The sequence below is a fragment of the Elephas maximus genome, chromosome 1 (assembly GCF_024166365.1).
Source record: "Elephas maximus indicus isolate mEleMax1 chromosome 1, mEleMax1 primary haplotype, whole genome shotgun sequence".
Taxonomy (NCBI): Eukaryota; Metazoa; Chordata; class Mammalia; order Proboscidea; family Elephantidae; genus Elephas; species Elephas maximus.
Genome location: NC_064819.1, coordinates 14,372,124 through 14,390,141, shown reverse-complemented (window position 1 = coordinate 14,390,141; position 18,018 = coordinate 14,372,124). Strand labels below are relative to the sequence as shown.

At 42.5% G+C, this 18,018-nt stretch overlaps 2 protein-coding genes across 2 annotated transcripts in view; both read left to right on the top strand.

Moving 5' to 3' along the window:
- Positions 1 to 18,018, top strand: part of HACD2 (3-hydroxyacyl-CoA dehydratase 2) — a 106,999-nt gene that overhangs the window by 50,030 nt on the left and 38,951 nt on the right. Inside the window, exon 4 of the mRNA XM_049878412.1 lies at positions 10,915 to 11,003. Coding sequence (XP_049734369.1) covers positions 10,915 to 11,003 — 89 coding nt within the window. The remainder of the gene's footprint in view (positions 1 to 10,914; positions 11,004 to 18,018) is intronic.
- Positions 2,765 to 7,084, top strand: LOC126072762 (aflatoxin B1 aldehyde reductase member 2-like). The gene has a single exon (XM_049878399.1). It carries the CDS (start codon positions 2,880 to 2,882, stop codon positions 3,837 to 3,839), a length of 960 nt encoding a protein of 319 aa, XP_049734356.1. The 5' UTR covers positions 2,765 to 2,879; the 3' UTR covers positions 3,840 to 7,084.

Below are 18,018 nucleotides of genomic sequence, written 5' to 3'. Positions count from 1 at the left end.
TTTGGTCTCCACTACCCATGTATTGGAGCTCTGGTGGTGCAGTGGTTAAGAGCTCAGCTGCTAACCAGAGGTCAGCAGTTCAAATCCATCAGCCACTCCTTGGAAACCTTATGGAGCAGTTCTGCTCTGCCCTAGAGGGTCACTGTGAGTTCCAGTGCTGCCCAGCTTTGTAGGAATCAGTGGTGTTGGGAGTCCTCAAAGCATCCTAGTTCTGGAGAAGCAAGTGACTGCCACATACCCTTTGTACAGCTTTTGCTTCACATACACACACACACACACGCACACACACATTTATATGCCTCTTATATGTGCCAGTTTTTCGCTTCAAAAATTCACTGCCCTTTTAACATAAATTCTTACAGTTACTTCTCAAGTTATAACTTTGCCTTGGCAAAAATTTGTACTGCGGACAGAGATATCCTTCTGAAGTCAAGATCTGATCATGCCATTCTCCTGTTTACAAATGTTGAGTAGCCTCTTGTCACCTTTAGGAAAAAGTCCTAGAAATAGATGCTATCCCCAAACAAGTCAGTTTTAAGAGTGTAAGCTCATGAGGGCAGGGACATTGTCTTGCTCCCTGTTGTATCCCCAGCATATAAAATTGTACTGGGCACAGAGCGTGAACTCCATAAGTATCTTTTGGATAAACTAATGGATAATAGATGCCTAGTAAATCTTTTTTGAGTAAATTTTGACTTAGTGATAGCTTACTAATAAAATTGCACTCTTCATCTGAAAACAACTAATTTAATCAACAATAACAACAAATCTGTGTGCTGGATAGTTTTAACATGTTATACCATTGTGTTCACATGGGGATAATGGCTTAACAAATGCAAACCCAGTGGGACTGACTGCACACAGACCAGAGAAGTAAGAGGATCTGGCCTGGCATGTCTCTTGATCCTCCTCATTCCACAAGGGTTCGTGGTAGTGTATACGACGGCACTGGGTTTGTATACACAATGTATAGAGTCGCTATGAGTCAGAATCGGCTCAACAGCATGCAACAACAGCAACATACACAAATCTGATAATGTACATTGCACTGCAGATCTGGCTTAAAGCTTTCTGGCTACCAGCTTGAAAAGGGAAACTGAGTTATATAATTCTTATTATTGAAAAGGAGCAAACATTTCTTAACATTAAGTTCTAGAAGAGATTTCCCACCTGGGGCTTTATATAAAAGGGCGTGGAGTGATACCAAACCCAGTGCTGTGGAGTTGATTCCGACTCACAGCGACCCTATAGGGCAGAGTAGAACTGCCCCCATAGAGTTTCCAAGGAGCGCCTGGTGGATTTGAACTGCCGACCCTTTGGTTAGCAGTCATAGCACTTAACCACTACGCCACCAGGGTTTCCATCTGCCTGATAAGAACAGCAAAACCCAACCCAGTGATGCCACTTCGGCTCAGAGCTAAGATAATATGGTCCACCTGTGTGGCCTTTGTTGTCCGTGTAGGATTGAATTCAAGGGTAGATTGGGGCTTTTGGGAAAGGACTAGTGGGCTTCAGGTGGTCTTTCTTACATAAGGGTCCCTTCTTCCCACTGGCCCTTTGACAGGTCCAGTAAGAGCAGGCATTTTGAATTGTTCTGTCAGGTGAGCACCTGAACCACTGTTTGCTGCGTGACTGGTTGAGGTAGACGCATATGCTATAGCAGCCAAGTGAGCAGTTGGTGTGAATGACATCATTTGAGGGAGATTAAGGTGCTTAACCGAGGCGGTTCTCCTGGACAGGGACTGCAGGAACCCCTGAAGGCAGGGCCAGGCGCATCTCTGCACCGTCATCCAGTTAGAAAACACAGATCAGCTTCTTATTCACTCGATTATAAACCTGAATTCCTGCCCAAGGGTGTGCTAAAGCAGGCACTCCTGTGTATTGTTGGTGGGATTGGAAACTGATAAAAAACTTTTTTTTTTTTTTTAAAGACTCAGTGCTATTTTGTTTGCTATTTTCATAGCTGTTCACTTCTTTTTGTGTGTGTGGTAAATATATATGTAACAAAACGTTTGCCATTCAGCAGCTTTCACATGTACAGTTTAGTTCATCATATTGTTTAACCATCACCCCTATCCATTCCTAAATTTTTCCATCACCGTTAACAGAACCCCAGTGTCCTCTAAGCATCGAGGCCCCCTGCCTCTGGTAACCACTAGTAAACTTTGGTCTCTATACACTTGCACTTATATTTTATATAAGTGTATAGAAATATCAGTATTGTATGATCCCACTTATACTTTATACAAGTGGGATCATACAATATTTATCCTTTTGTGACTGACTGACTTCACTCAGCACAATGTTTTTAAGGTTCCTCCATGCTGTAGCATGTAGCCAAACTTTATTTCTCTTCATGGCTGAGTAATATTCCATTGGTTATCCGTTCATCTTGTCGATGGACATGTAGGGTGTTTTCACCTTTTGGCTGTTGTGAATAGTGCTGTAGTGAACGCTGGCGTACATGTCTCTGTTGGTGTTCCTGCTTTCAATGGTAACAAACTTTTTGGTAACAACTTGGCAATATATTCTAAGAGCCTTAAAAACATTCATATCATTTAAAAAAAAAAAAAAGTATCATTTGACCTATTAGGTATACTTCTGGGAGCCCTCCCAAAGATATAATCCTTTTAAAAAATTGAATAATTGAAGTTTTCTTTATAATACTTCATTTATAGTATCAAGAAAGTGGGAACAATTTAAATGTCCCATAGAAGAACAGCTAAACAAATATGATACATTCCACTCAAAGGAGTATTATGACTCAAGTTAAAATGTTTTGAAGAATGTAAGATAGAAAATAGAAAGCTTCTTAAAATGTTAAATGAGAAAAAGCAGAAAACAAAGTATAAACAATAGAAGGTGAATTGTGCTTAAGAATGTCCTTAAAGGAAAAGACTGGTGTGAACTACACCCAAAGAGTAAATAGTTGGCGCCGAGTGCTACGTCTGCTCTGTGACTTGGGCACCGTCCACCGTGCACGTCGCTCCCAGCCACCCGAGCCCCGGCCTGTGGTCCAGCCACCCCCCGTGCTGGGCACCAAGGAGATGGGGCGCTGTGTGCACGTGTCCGCTGGCGCCGCGGTCAGGCGCGCCTTTCTGGAGCGCGGCCACACCAAGCTGGACATCGCCTTCATGTCCTGCAACAGCCAGTCTGAGAGCATCCTGTGCAGCGTGAGGCTCGGGGTGTGCGACAGGGACTGCACAGGGGGCCTGCTGACCGGCAAGTACAAAGACAAGAACAGGAAGCAGCCCGTGGGCCACTTGTTTGGGAGCAGCTGGGCTGAGGCCTACAGGAATCTTCCGGAAGGAGCACCACTTCAAGGCCACTGTCCCGGTGGAGAAGGCCCAACAGGCTACTTACAGCTCCAGTGCCTCCATCACGACCTCAGCCACCCTGTGGTGGATGTGCTGCCACTCCCAGCTCCAGACTGCCTCAGGAGCGTGGTCGTCCTGGGCATGTCCAGCCTGGAGCAGCTGGGGCAGAACTTAGTGGCAACTGAGAAAGGGCTCTTGGAGCCTGCTGTCATGGACACCTTTAACCAAGCCTGGCATTTATGGCCCATGAATGTCTCACCTACTTCTGCTAGACCCCAGTGTGGCTCAAGCTGGCAAGGGACTTCTTTCTCTTCTGTCACCTCTTCCATTCTCTCACTCTGGCCAGTCTTTGCCCTACACCGATTTAGCATGGTTTTTCCTGAGTGTCTTGAACCATGCATTATTTTTCTAGATTCCTGCCTTGCTCTTTGTTGCCTGTGTAGTGGGGCTGAGCTCTGCTCAGGCTTTTCTTGTTTGAATAAAGCAGGTACTTGGCCTGGCTGTGGCCCAGGCCTAGAGTGAACCCCAGGAACTCAACTCCTCTGCTGCTTTGAATTTGTTTCCCATCCTGCCTGGGGGCTTGCTGAGAAAGGGGCAGAACTATGAACTGGAGTCTTCAAAGGGCAAAGATAGTGGGAGGGTCTCAGGCACACTGCCTTCGCAAGGTTCTCCTCTCAGGCCCTTGCCTTGAACCTAGCCTGACCTCTCAACAATGGAGCCTGAGATAGCTCTCCCTCTTCTAAAATAGAAAAAAGAGGACCATACATCTTGAGGAGCCCTGGTGACGCAGTGGTTAAGAGCTTGGCTGCTAACTAAAAAGTTTGCAGTTCGGATCCACTGGCTGCTCCCTGGAAACCCTATAGGGCAGTTCTACTCTGTCCTGTAGGGTCCTTTGAGTCGCAGTCGACTTAACAGCAAGGTAGATTTTTCTCGTTCAGAAATGCCCTCGCTAAATACTTAAAGATAAAACAATTTGGGAAAACATGAGAGGCATCATCAATGAGAAGAGTCAAACCTCCCTGGAAGCTGTAGACATTTTTAGCTCTTCTATTCACTCTGAACTCCAGCAGTGGTTTTACTCTTATCTTAGCTAAAGCCTCCTGTCTTCTTATTGTTCATAAGATCCTCAGACTTGGCTCTGAGCCTCCTTCGGTTGGGATGGAGGATGGGGCAAGGGCAGCCGAGTGCTCATTTTCCTCAGCAAATCCCTACTATAAGCACAAGATACCCAAGACTGGAGAAGGAAGGAAACCTTGGGACAGGTGGTTGCTGTTTGAGCATCCCTGTGCAGCAGAGTCAGTCCGGCCCTGGGCGAGGGGTGGGGCGAACAGCAGCCAGCCGTTGGAGCAGTCTCCAAGTGATCGAAGGCCTGGAAATCCAGACAAAAGCACAAATCCAAAAGACTCTTTATTCTAAGAATAAGAAAAGTCTTATTCGCTGTCAAGAGGCAGATAACCCACAGACTCTAATTTATTCTTTACAAAAGAAGTCACCCTCCTTTGTCTTCATCCGTAGCTAAATGAATGCTCCCCCAAGAGGGCTGGTGTATCATTTGCTGTTGTACAATAAACCACCTTGAAATTTAGCTGCTTAAAACAATAGCAGTCCCCCAAGGTGATGAGTAGGTTCAGTACAATCCCTATCAGAATCCCAGCTGGCTTTTTTTTTTTTTAATAGAAATCGATAAACTAAAATTCATATAGAAATCCAAGGGACCCAGACAAGCCAAAATGATCCTGAAAAAGAACAAAATTAGAGGACTCACACTTTCCGATTCAAAAGCTGCAGTAATCAAGACAACATGGTGTTGCCACGAGGCTAGATCAGTGGAACGGAATTGAGAGTCCCAAAATAAACTGTTAGGTTTACTGTCAGTTGGTTTTGGAGAAGAAGGCCAAGGCAATTCAATAGGAAAAGAATAATCTTTTAAACAAATGGTGCTGGGATAACTAAACATTCATATACAAAGAGTGACGTTGGATCCCTTCCTCAGACCGTACACAAAGTTAACTCGAAATGAATCAAAGACCTAAATGTGAGAGCTAAAATTATAAAACTCTTAGAAGAAAAATGTAGGCGTAAATCTTCATGATGTTGGGTTAGGCAGTGATTTCTTAGTTATAACGCCAAAAGCACAAGCAGCAAAAGAAAAATAAATTGTTAAATTTTTAAAAATTCATAAAGCACCATCAAGACAGTGAAAAAATAACCCATGGAACGGGAGAAAACATATACGAAATCGTGTTTCTGATAAAGGACTTGTGTCTAGAATAGATAAGGAATTCAAAAAAATAAAAAAGGCAACCCAATCAAAAAATGGGTCAAAGATCTAAGCAGATGTTTCTCTGAAGGAGTTACACAGATGGCCACCGACACACGGAGGGCCGCCGACCCACGGGTGGCCGCCGACGCACGGAGGGCCGCCAACACACGGGTGGCCACTAAGCACGTGAAAAGCTGAACATCGTTATCCATTAGGAAAATGCAGATCAAAACCACAGTGAGTAACACTTCACACCTACCTTCTTGTTGCTGTTAGGTGCCGCTGAGCTGGTTCCGACTCATAGCGACCCTGTGCACAACAGAGTGAAACACTGCCTGGTCCTGCACCATCCTCACAGTTGTTGCTGTATTTGAGCCCATTGTTGCAGCCACTCTGTTAATCCATCTCATTGAGGATCCTCCTTTTCACTGACCCTATACTTTGCCAAGCATGATGTCCTTCTCTAGGGTCTGGTCCCTTCTGGGAACATGTCCAAAGTAAGTGAGATGAAGTCTCGCCATCCTCACTTCTAAGGAGCATTCTGGCTGTACTTCTTCAAAGACAGATTTGTTCATTCTTCTGGCAGTCTATGGTATACGCAGTATTCTTCTCCAGCAGCACAATTCAGAGGCATCAATTCTTCTTCAGTCTTCCTTGTTCGTTCTGGCTTTCGCATGCATACGATGTGATTGAAATACTATGGCTTGGGTCAGGTGCACCTTAGTCCTCAAAGTGACATCTTTGCTTTTTAACACTTTAAAGAGGTCTTTTGCAACAGATTTGCCCAACGCAGTACGTCATTTGATTTCATGACTGCTACCTCCATGGGCATTGATTGTGGATCCAAGTAAAGTGAAATCCTTGACAACTTCAATTTTTTCTGTGTTTATCCTGATGTTGCTTATTGGTCTAGTTGTGAGAATTTTTGTTTTCTTTATGTTGAGGTGTAATCCAGACTGAAGGCTGTGGTCTTTGATCTTCACCAGTAAGTGTTTCAAGTCCTCTTCACTTTCAGCAAGCAAGGTTGTGTCATCTGTATAACGCAGGCTGTTAATGAGTCTTCCTCCAGTCTGGATGCCGAGTTCTTCACATAGTCCATCTTCTCAGATTATTTGCCTAGCATACAGATTGAATGGATATGGCCACATGTTTAAAATCAGGAAAGGTATGCATCAGGGTTGTACCCTTTCATCGTGCTTATTCAATCTGTATGCTGAGCAAATACTTACCTACACCTACTAGGATGACTGTAATAAAAAAGACAGACAATAACAAGCGTCAAGGAGGATCTGCAGAAAGCAGAACCCTTGTACACTGCTGGTGAGAATGAAAAATGGTGCAGCCATTTTAGAACACAGCCTGTCAGGTTCTCAAAAGGTTAAATAGTTTACCATCTCACCCAGCAATTCCACTCCTAGGTATATACTCAAGGGAAATGAAGATACATGTCCACACGAAAACTGGTATTTGAATGTTCATAGCATTATTCATAAAGGCAAAAAGCAGAAACAACCACAATGTCCATCAACTGACAAATGGATAAATAAAATGTGGTATGCCTGTATTTTTTTTTGCGGGGGGTGGGGGGAGTTTATGCCTATACAGTGGAATACTATTTGGTCATAAAAAGAAATGAAGTACTGATACATCTACAACATGGATGAACCTTGAAAATAGTAAGTTCAGTGAAAAGCCGTCACAAAAGACCACATAGTACATACTTCCATTTGTGTGAAATGTCTGGAATAGGCAAATCTATAGGGACAGAAAGTAGATTACTGGTTGTCTGGGGCTGGGGGGGAGGTTGGAGGGAAATGGAACGTGACTGTTAATGAGTACGGGGTTTCTCTTTGGGGTAAGGAAAAGGTTCTAAAATCGATTGTGATGGTCGTACAACTCCCAGTACACTAAAAACCATTGGAGTATACATTTTATTTTTTGTGCTTTAAGTGAAAGTTTGGATTGTTGTCGTTGTCAGGTGCCATCGAGTCGGTTCCAACTCATAGCGACCCTGGGCACAACGGAACGAAACACTGCCCGGTCCTGTGCCATCCTTACAATTGTTGGATGATACACTTTAAATAGATGATTTGTGTGTTATGTGGATTATGTCTCAATAAAGGTTTTAAAACAACAACAACAAAAGTAAATAATTGCCTTTGAATACTAAAATTTATTTTTAAGAAAATCTGATAATTTTTATTTAGCATTTTTGAAAGGAAAATACGTACATTTATATCCCCTAGAAAAGGGAATTTACAGTAGGGAAGGGATCATTAATAAACCTATGTTCAGCTGAACTGAAATAGTGTCCCAGACCTTCCAGGTCCCTTTGTTCAAAGTCATACTTACTTAGCATTCTGGTCTTGACATCAGAAAAAAGTACCCCAAGGTGAGGGCCTCTAAAATCACAGCCATTCAGTTGTGAGAAAGTTAGTGCGTCTATTCTAAATGAATACGTTGTTGTTTTGGCATATAAACTAGCCACACCGACTTATAACTGACCCTGTGAGTTTGGTTAGTATCTGTTAGTTTCCTGGAGTCTGATTGTCGTCAATGAATGGAATAAAATCAGGTTTCTGAACTCTCACATCTGTCCTCCAAACCATGGAGTCCTTGGTTCCCACCAAGACATTGCCGCAACGGAGAAGCGTGGCTTGGAACGTTAGCAGTCCAGCCCATTGCTGCAGGGTGAAAGAGAAAGACCAGAAATGAAGGGGGGAAATCATATTTGCACGTGACGAGCTGGTCTTCAAGGGGAAAAAAAGCTAAAAATAGCGATGGTCTTTCCTTAAGCGTTTGATTTTCAGTCTCTTTTTAAATTTTTCTTATTTGACGTGTGATCTAGCTAAGTATATTCACCAAATATTTGACTACTAAGTAATTCCTGCAGCAGCATTGCTTATTATTATAACTTGACTTTGTACTTCAATCATACATTTATTTTCTTTAACAGCTTTTGAGATATTATTCACATACCATAGAGTTCACTCATTTAAATTGTACAGTTTGGTGGTTTTTGGTATTGTTACAGAGTTGTGTAACCATCACCACAGTCAATTTTAGGACATTGTCCTTACTCCCCAACAGAGCTCTATACCCGTTACCCTTCACTCTTCATCCCCCCTCCAAACACCCAGCCCTGGGTAGCCACTAATTTACTTTCCGTCTATAAGTTTGCCTGTTCCGGACATTTCATATGAATGGAACCATGCATTAATAGGCGGTCTTTTTTTTTTTTTTTTTACTGGCTTCTTTCACTTAACATACTATTTTCAAGGTTTATTAATATTATAGCATGTATTAGTACTTCATTGCTTTTTATTGTCAAATAATATTCCATTATATGATATATCACATTTTATTTATTCACTCATCTGTTGGTGGACATTTTCGTTGTTTCCGCTTATTGGCTATTATGAATACTGCTGTGAACGTTCATGTCCAAGTTTTTGTGTGGACATATGTTTTCATTTCTCTTGGACACACACACATTCCTAAGAGTGGAATTGCCGGGTTATATAGTAATCTGTATTTTAACAGAGCACCAGGCCGTTCTTCTGTGGCGTTGCTGGGTGGGTTCGAACTGCTAATGTTTAGGTTAGTTGTGTGCTGTTGAGTCAGTTCTGATTCACAGTGACCCCATGTGACCCTATAGGGTTTCCTAGGCTATAATCTTTACGGGAGCAGATTGCCAGGTCTTTTCTTCCGAACAGTGGCTGTTGAGTTTGAACTGCTGACCGAGTGCTTAACTGTTGAGCCACCAGGATCGAGCACAGACTATTTGACCTGGAATCGACTTGACAGAATGGGTTTGGTTTTTTTCCTCTTAAAGGAGGCAAGAATTCTAGATAATGGTGGTGGCTGATCTCTAGACAGGGATTGTGGTTGTAGGAAAACAACCACATAGGGATAGGCCAAAGGATTGTAAACTTAGCAGACTTTGGTAATTATACCTGCAAAAGCCAGAACCTGTTAAGGCAGAATCCTGTCAGAGAAGGAGAACTCAAATATTTTCTACTAGTAGAGAGCAACAGAAAAGTGGTAAGCTGTACCCTGTCAAAGATAGAAAATTTGCAAGACCCAGAAAAACAAGGCAGTCATGTCAAGCTCCAGCTCTCACAGGTTTCACTGTATCTAAAATAAATAACATGAGGACACTGGGAGGAGAATTGTACCAGGGCTTATAGTGAACACATTTGTAAAGACAGTGAACTTTGATTTTGCTGTGCTTGTTAACAAAAAGTGAGTGGATAATAAAAGATACCAACTCAATCATTAGACAGTCTGTCAAGTGTGATATCCAGAAGCTTCCAACATTCACTAGACACAAATATGGTTGATTTCCCATCCATTGTTGCCTATTCATTTTGGAAAATGTGAGGTTAGGAAACAGTCCACAAAGCCACCCTATCTTATGACACCACCTGGAAGTTTGGAAATGCCCATGACTACCTTCAGGTTCAATAGTTTGCTAGAAGGACTCACAGAACTTGCTGAAAGCTGTTATACTCATGGTTTATTATGGCAAATGGATACAGATAAAAATCAGCCAAGGGAAGAGATGTGCTGGGCAGAGTCCAGGAGAGTTGGAGCTTCCAGCTGTCTTCTCCCAGTGGAGTCATGGACATGTTAACTCTTCCCACACCATGTGTGACAATCACTCTGACTATTGCCAACCAAGGAAGCCCACCTGAGCTGTGGTGCCCAGAGTCTTTACTTAGGGCTCCATCACACAGACATAGTTGGCTGCCCACATGGCTGACCTCAGGTTACAGTCTTGAACAGATATCGTGTGACCCAAATCCCATACCATAAATCACATTTTTAGACTATCCAGCGTGACCCAACTCCCACAGGTGAAAGACATGTTTATGAGGCGGGACATTCCTAGGGCTTAGAGATCACCTCCCAGGAGCTGAGGGCAAAGGCCAGGCCTCTCTTTGGACAGGGTTAGTTCCTTTACTACACAGAAACTCATAGTGTAAAATCAACTTTAAATGTGTAATTTCAAAGGTTAAATGGTGGTTTTGTTTTCTTCATATGATAAGGTATAAAAAATAGTGTACTTGTTCAGTGGTTTTAAAGGCTTGAGAAGTGTACCCAGATTCCATGGTTTATAGTTGCCAGTAACTATATTATTGTTTCTAAGGGGGAGAGAGTTTTTAATCTTGATTATGTTTAAAAAAGTTAGTCAGTGTAACAAGATAGCTAAGTTTCAGTTGCTCAATATGGTTTTGACTCTAATATTTAAATTTGGTTGTTTTAGAAAATGTATTATGTGTTGAAACTATGTACAGTACATTTATTTACTCATCCTAAAATATCTTTCAGGAATTGTACCATCTTCTGTCGTCCTGACTTCTTTCCAGGTGATGTCAAGGGTTTTTCTAATATGGGCAGTAACACATAGTGTCAAAGAGGTAAGTGTGTATGTAAAATAAAATAATATCAACACTAGGAAACACTAATCAACTTTTCTTTTTCACTTGTGTGTTACGGCTAAAGACAGAACTCAGGATCATATCAGTATAACCCAGATACAGTTCACATTCACTGTAGGAGTTGAGTTAATAGTGGGAAACATATCCCAAATATGCAGCAATTGAAAGACTGATTAAATGATGGAGTCCTGCAATCTTAGTTCCCATGAAGGTTTGGGTGGTGTGGGTGTGGTCTGCAATTCAGTTATATTTTTCTGGTGTGTATCTTCTTTGTATCCAGAACCCTAGACTCTGGCAACTGCATCCTTATATGTTGGGACCATGCTGGCCAGGGCAGTGGGGGCACTGATTGATCCCCAGAGCAGTCTGAGGTTTATGGGACCAGGGGAAACAAATTTGTTTCCACCCCAGCCACCAGCGCGGATGGAATTGCCAGATGTGCTGAGTCCCGTGGTTCTGGGAGATGACTGATACCCAGACAGGCCTAGGGGTACTCGCTGCGAGAACTGAGGGTGAAATCCACCATTGTCTTGCAACTCAACTTTCATTTCCAGTATGTGGGTCCGTCATTTATTCCAGCGTGTTTCCGCTTTTTCAAAGCCAGTCATCTCTTGCAAATGTCGCCTTGAGGCAGAGTACCTGTAGCCACAAGGGGTATGCTTTCTTCAGTTTTCTAGTCCCAGTGGCCTACCACCAGCCTTGTTAGATTGTCTGGGGCTCAAGAAACGTGCTTCTCCATGAGCATTCTTCTGGCGTTTTCTTTGTCCTCTTTTCTGCTAAAATGCCTGTCAAAACATTTTGTTATTCGGGATTTTCTTTGACAGCTTCATTTGTATTTCATCTGATGAGTTTGTAAAAACCTTTTTATTGACATAATATAGATACAGAAAAATGCACATAGCGAATGAAATTTTAACCAGAGTTGACTAAGCTAGCTTTGTTATTTTTGTTATAGTCATGTGGAATTTGTAGATCTGTAGGCTTTTTTTTAAAGCTTTCTTATCTCTTGAAAATGTCTACACTTTATATGCAGGAAGAATGTAAAAACAATTGGATACTTTTGTCTTTAGAATGATGACATTTCTTAAAAAAAAAAAAAAAAAGTTATAAGAAAAAACCAGTAAACCAATTCTAATAAAGCGTCTTGGCCTTCGTGCTCACACTGAGCTGTTTATGGAGTTAGGAAAGCTACTTAATTTATGATACCACGTCACCTCCCCATTCATTTAGAGGTCCTTTTTACCAGTCATTTTAAACCTGTATTTCTTCCACCCATGCTTTCGTACACTAGTATATACTCTATTTCCTTGTGATTTTGACCAACAACTTATAGTTGTATCTCCCAGTAGTCTCTAGTGACCTAAAACTTCTTCATAGTAACTCATTTGCATTCTTAAATAGGTAATTGTATACTTTCAATAATTAAGTGCTAGGTGCATGAAGACAAAGCCTTGTGATCTGTGGTGTGTCCAATCACTTTGCTGATGGAGTCAGGTGTTAATTGTCCGGGTGCTGGTGCCCCAGCTAGTGGATTATTCACGGCCTCCGTTTCTCTTTCGCTCCTGCTTCAGTGGCCATTCCTCAGCTTATTATCACTTCTGCCAAATGGGTAGACAGGTAAATAAAAAGTGCTTATAATCCAAATGAAGCAATTTTGCTACCCAATTGCTGTTAGCAACATTGGCCAATATTTCCCGGGGAAATCATCAAGGCCGGTTGGCTAAAACAGCTGTTAAATGTCTGTGTGGATTATAGGACCTGGCCAGCCCTCTGTGACCACCCTGCCTGGCAGACGCATAGGCTTGACGTTTAATGGGTGGATTTCACATACAGTATCCTACTTGAGCTTTACGATACTTGAAGTGATACACTCATTATATTTGCATATTCAAAATAGTTTCTCTGCAGTCCAACGGATCCAATTTTTGCTTACACCAGCATGATTTTCTTAAGGTAGTAACAGTAAATTTTTTATTGTCTTGCTGTCATCTCTTTGATCCTCTTATTTTTGTATACAGGTTTCCCCCGCTCTCCGGCAGTAGAGCATTCCTGTGAAACCTTTTGTTAAGATGAAATGGTATAAACCCGACTTGAAAAGCCTGTCGCCGTGGCGTTCCAGAGGCCAGTCTGCTGTCCCTCGCCTGTTCCTCAGCCCCTTCTCTTGGCCAAATGCCATTTTTCCTGCTTTAGAGGTTCCTATTTTTTTTTATTAGCTATGATTCAGTTTGTTCTGTACATGATATGTGAATTCTCTGCAAAACTTCTATTTCCTGAAGCATCTTAAAAAAACCTATTTTTCTTATATTCAACTCTGCTTACTTCAGTGGTGGAAACTGCGTAACTGATGAATGGGGAAACTGACCTCACTAGTGACTGCTTAATAATAGATATTTCATGTTCTCACAGCCAGTACAGATTCTTTTCATACCACTGTACTTTCATTTCTGTTTCTTTGTACAGCATATTCCTCTCTAGAGTGGACAAGAATTCTTCATTTCCCAGCGTTATGTTTGAATTTGGACTCTTGCTCCTCCTTCCAGTCCTACTCACATTTTTTCTCTGCTCAGTCCCCTTGTTTTTTGATAATTGTATGTGATGAGCAAAGAAATAGCCTTTTTATGACCACACTCTACTTTTTCCATATTTGAAGTATATTTACTTTTTTAAGAGACCCTATAGGACACATGGAAACCCTGGTGGCATAGTGATTAAGTGCTACGGCTGCTAACCAAAAAAGGTCGGCAGTTCAAATCCACCAGGTGCTCCCTGGAAACTCTATGGGGCAGTTCTATTCTGTCCTATAGGGTCACTATGAGTTGGAATTGACTCAACAGCAAGGGTTTTTTTTTTTTTTTTTTGTATAGGACACACCCTGGTGGCATACTAGTTAAGAACTATGGCTGCTAACCAAAAGGTCAGCAGTTCGAATCTACCGGGCACTCCTTGGAAACCCTGTGGGGGCAGTTCTGCTCTGTCCTGTAGGGTCGCTATGAGTTGGAATGGACTCAACGGCAATGGGTTTGGTTTGGTTTGAGTATAGGACACACGTTTTTGACTTGTCCTTTTAATTTTACCCCATTGTAGTTAGTGCACAAATGTTACCATGTACCTCGTGAAACTAAAAGATGATGCGGTGTTTTTCTTTTCTGACATGTGAGAATCCACCCAGCAGCTTGTCTGACACTGTTATTGGCAGGATATTGAAGAAGAATTGCGATCTGTAGGCTTAAAAACTTCTTCTGGACCTAATAATAGCAAATAACCTTCCCACCTTTTTCCTTTTAAAGAGACTGTGTGTATGAGCAAAGGAAAACTACTGACAAAAAAAAAAAAAAAAGATGAGACTATAGGACGGAATTGGTAATTCAACTTACCAATCCTGTTTCGCCACCTGACTCCCAGACCTGAACTGGCTCCTTCCCCAGCCCTTGGCCCGGGTGGCCCCCATCTCTGGTGTGTAAAGGCCTTTGCTCCCACTACCCTCCATGTGGGTCAGTGTCTTTGTCTCCTCATGGAAGTGAGACAGGATGGGCAGTTTTCAAAATGAACTTCACTGGGAAATGCCACCCCCCTCCACCCCCACAGCCCCGTGTTCAAAATCAGACAATTTCATAGGGTATTTATTCTTCCCTATCCAAAAATAGGGTCGCTATGAGTTGGAATCGACTCGACGGCAGTGGGTGGGATCCAAAAATAGCTAAGCTTGGCCCCCAGATTCCTGGATACACAAACAGGCCACTGCTCCTTTTCCTGGCTCAGACCTCTCTGAAGAAGCCACCCACATCCTCTCCTGAGTTCTTGTGTAAGATCACTGTGTTATGGAGCAGAAGTCCTGGGTCTCCTCCCTGGGGGGACAGTTGAGGAAGAAGCTCCTAGGCTCTCACGGTGGCTTTAGCCCAAAGGCAATGAAGACCCTCCATACTTTACTAAGGTAATTTGCATAAAATAGAGATCCACCTGGAGGACTGAGCCTTCTCTCGTCTCCTCCTCACCCTTCACCACATTCCTGAAAGGGAGGTTTTCCTACATTCCTCTGGGATGTTCTGTGAGTTCTCCTAACTTCACCAGTCAGCTGTTCCCTGCTGCTTTCTGGCATGCTGCTATGCTCTGTGGCACTTGCTCTGCCATTCTTGCCCCGTTCAACAAAATGCTTACAAAAATCTTATAATTGGTATTAAGGAAGTTAGTAAACTCCAGTTATTTGTAATTGTACTGGCTTTTTGTTTGATGCTTTATAGTTGATAGAGGGCTTTGTTAGAATATGTTATCATTTACTCTTAACTATCATTGCTTACAATTGCTTACAGGGGGTTGTAGCTTCCACTCAGAGTGGAGAAAGTGGAAGCTAGAGAGGCAGAGTAGCTGCTACCCACCCACCACGCAGCAGCGGGGGGTGGGCTTCTGAATCCAGGGCCTTGCTTCTACTGCATCAAAGCTCCCTTCTTCTTACCCTTAAGAAATGGAATTTTGTCGTGGTGAGCATACTTTAATTCTTTCACGTGGAGTTGAAAACCCCCACCTCAGACTTTTCTTCTTTGACAGTTCCATCATGTCACACATATATGAGATATGATATTTCGTGTCGAGTCATTTATATATCAAATAAATGTATCCATTGTGGGACCTGGGTGTTTGTAACGCTTGGTCCATTTACTTCTGTTTGCCACTGCTCAACTGGGTGTGTGATGAATCCCTCCAGTTAACTGGCCTTTGTTCTTTAATGTTCCAAGATTGTTTTTCAAATTGGGATTCTGGACTATTTGGACCAGAGTAACCAGAGAGCTTACTAAAAATGCACGTTCCAAGTCCCATCCACTTGATATAAAATCTCTGGGAGTGGTTCACAGAATCTGCATTTTTGTTAAGCTCAGATAATTTTATGAATTCCAAGGTTTGAGAACTGCTATAAGGTATCTATATGTTGTGCTGTAATTTTTGTTTGTTTCCTTGATTTTACTTCACGTTTCTCTCAGCTCATTTTACTGAACCCTAACCAGATCTCGGCAACTGTTTCCCAAGTTCAAGAGCCCCTACTGGTTTATACTTGGTGAATGAGTTCTCTTGAACTAAGTAAAGTTACTGTGATGTTTTGCTAGCAGCCCTTCTTCCTTCTTCTCTTGTGCCTTCTCAAAAATCTAGTTTCTTTGCCAGGATAAAGCTCACGTCCATGTAACAGGTAGCCTGAGGAGTCCACATTTAAGGCATAGAGAGATCTGAAATCACTTCATTGAAGAAGCAAATACTGACTCTTTGTGTATGTTTGTTTTTTAGAAAGAGGTGTAAGGAATCCAGCTGCTTCACACTGGGGTGGGGTTGTCAGGAAGAGCTCTGTCAGACGCACACACTTCATGTTGCCCGGCCAAAGCCACCAGGGAGATTGTTTCGGTGGCCATTTCCACCTGAGGAAATGCTATCCAGACATCTCTCTTCCTTGGGTTTCTCTAGAAATGTTTCCTTCCTGGGACACTTTTGTTATTTTCTAGGTAATTAGAACTCAGTACTCTAGAACTTGGCGGATTAGCAGCCGTAACATACGTGAGTGGGTGAGCGTTGACTCTGCCGCTTGCCCTTGTGGCTTAGGACAAATCACGTCCACTTTCTGAGCCTTGTTTTTCTCGTGTAAAATGGCAATACTGATAGCTGCCCTGCCTATGTCACAGTTTTCGTGCAGATTAAGGAAGAAGAATGTATGAAAACAAGGTGGCAGTATTTAGAAATCAAGGAATCAAGGACTCTAGCATGCAATTTTTTGCTGAGCGGCTGCTGTAATCCCTTATGGAAGCAGGTGTGCACTGGGCTTCTTCACTCCAGAAGGAGTCTGCTGCTTACATCGGTGCAGTCTGGTTTTCTTTTTTCTTTCTTGCCCTCTTTTTCATTCTTGTGATGGCAAATACTAGATAAACTAATATCCTAACTCCCACATTTCTGCTCCTGTTTTGGTTGCATTTCAGGTTTTCCTTCTCTGCCGGGTCCTCTGGCTGAACTCACAGTCCGCTCCTGCTCTCCCACCTCTTGAAGTTGCATCTCTTTGCTTATTTCCTGTGGCTGCACACACTCCTTCTTATGCCTCTGGCCATGTTGTGGTCTTCCCAGTATCCACCACCTACAAACATCTCTGTGAGGCGGAAAGGACAAACTTCTTGTCCCCATCACTCAGCTGAGGAGGTGGGATGCTGTGTCTGGGAGCACATAAATCTCTCATCGGGTACTGTACTTGGACCAGGAGCCATGCCACTGTCCTCTGGCCCTGGGGCCGTTGCCACAATGCCATTCCATCTCATTTAGCAAAGGCCAGTGAGATACATCCAGAATCTTTTGGCCCTCTTGGGTGCTGAATGTCTAAGTCTTCACCTTTTCCATCTATTACCTTACTTTCTATTTTAAATATTGCTGTAGGTGGATTTCCATCACCTTCACTTTTAAAATTAGTACCACTCCTGAAGGTAGAAAACCCTCATTTGATTGTTAATCAGACACTATCAGACTTTAGACAGCTCCTAGACAAATGCAGCAGTACCTTAGTGTCACTTTCCATACCCGTTAATTGTGGACACGTAAAGGTTGTGTTGCTTATCTCATAGCTCAATGGTTCATTTTGCTATGACCCACCTTAGCATAGGTGACTTTGGCAGAATCAGAATGTCTGTTTTTCCCTCAATATTTTTCTGCCTCTTCCTTCTTCCCAGCATTTTCCTACACTGTGTTTAGAATTTTTATTTCAAAATATTGAAAAATATTTATATCCTCCCTAGGTTCATTTGGAAACCCTGGTTGCATAGTGGTTAAGAGCTACGACTGCTAACCAAAAGGTTGGCAGTTAAATCCACCAGGCGCTCCTTGGAAACTGTATGGGGCAGTTCTACTGTGTCCTGTAGGGCTGCTATGAGTCGTAATCACCTCGAGAACAACGGGTTTGGTTTTTTTTGTTTGTTTAGGTTCAGTTTAGGCTCACTTCTGACATCTCATGTTGCATCTTTATGTCATTGTCTTAGCT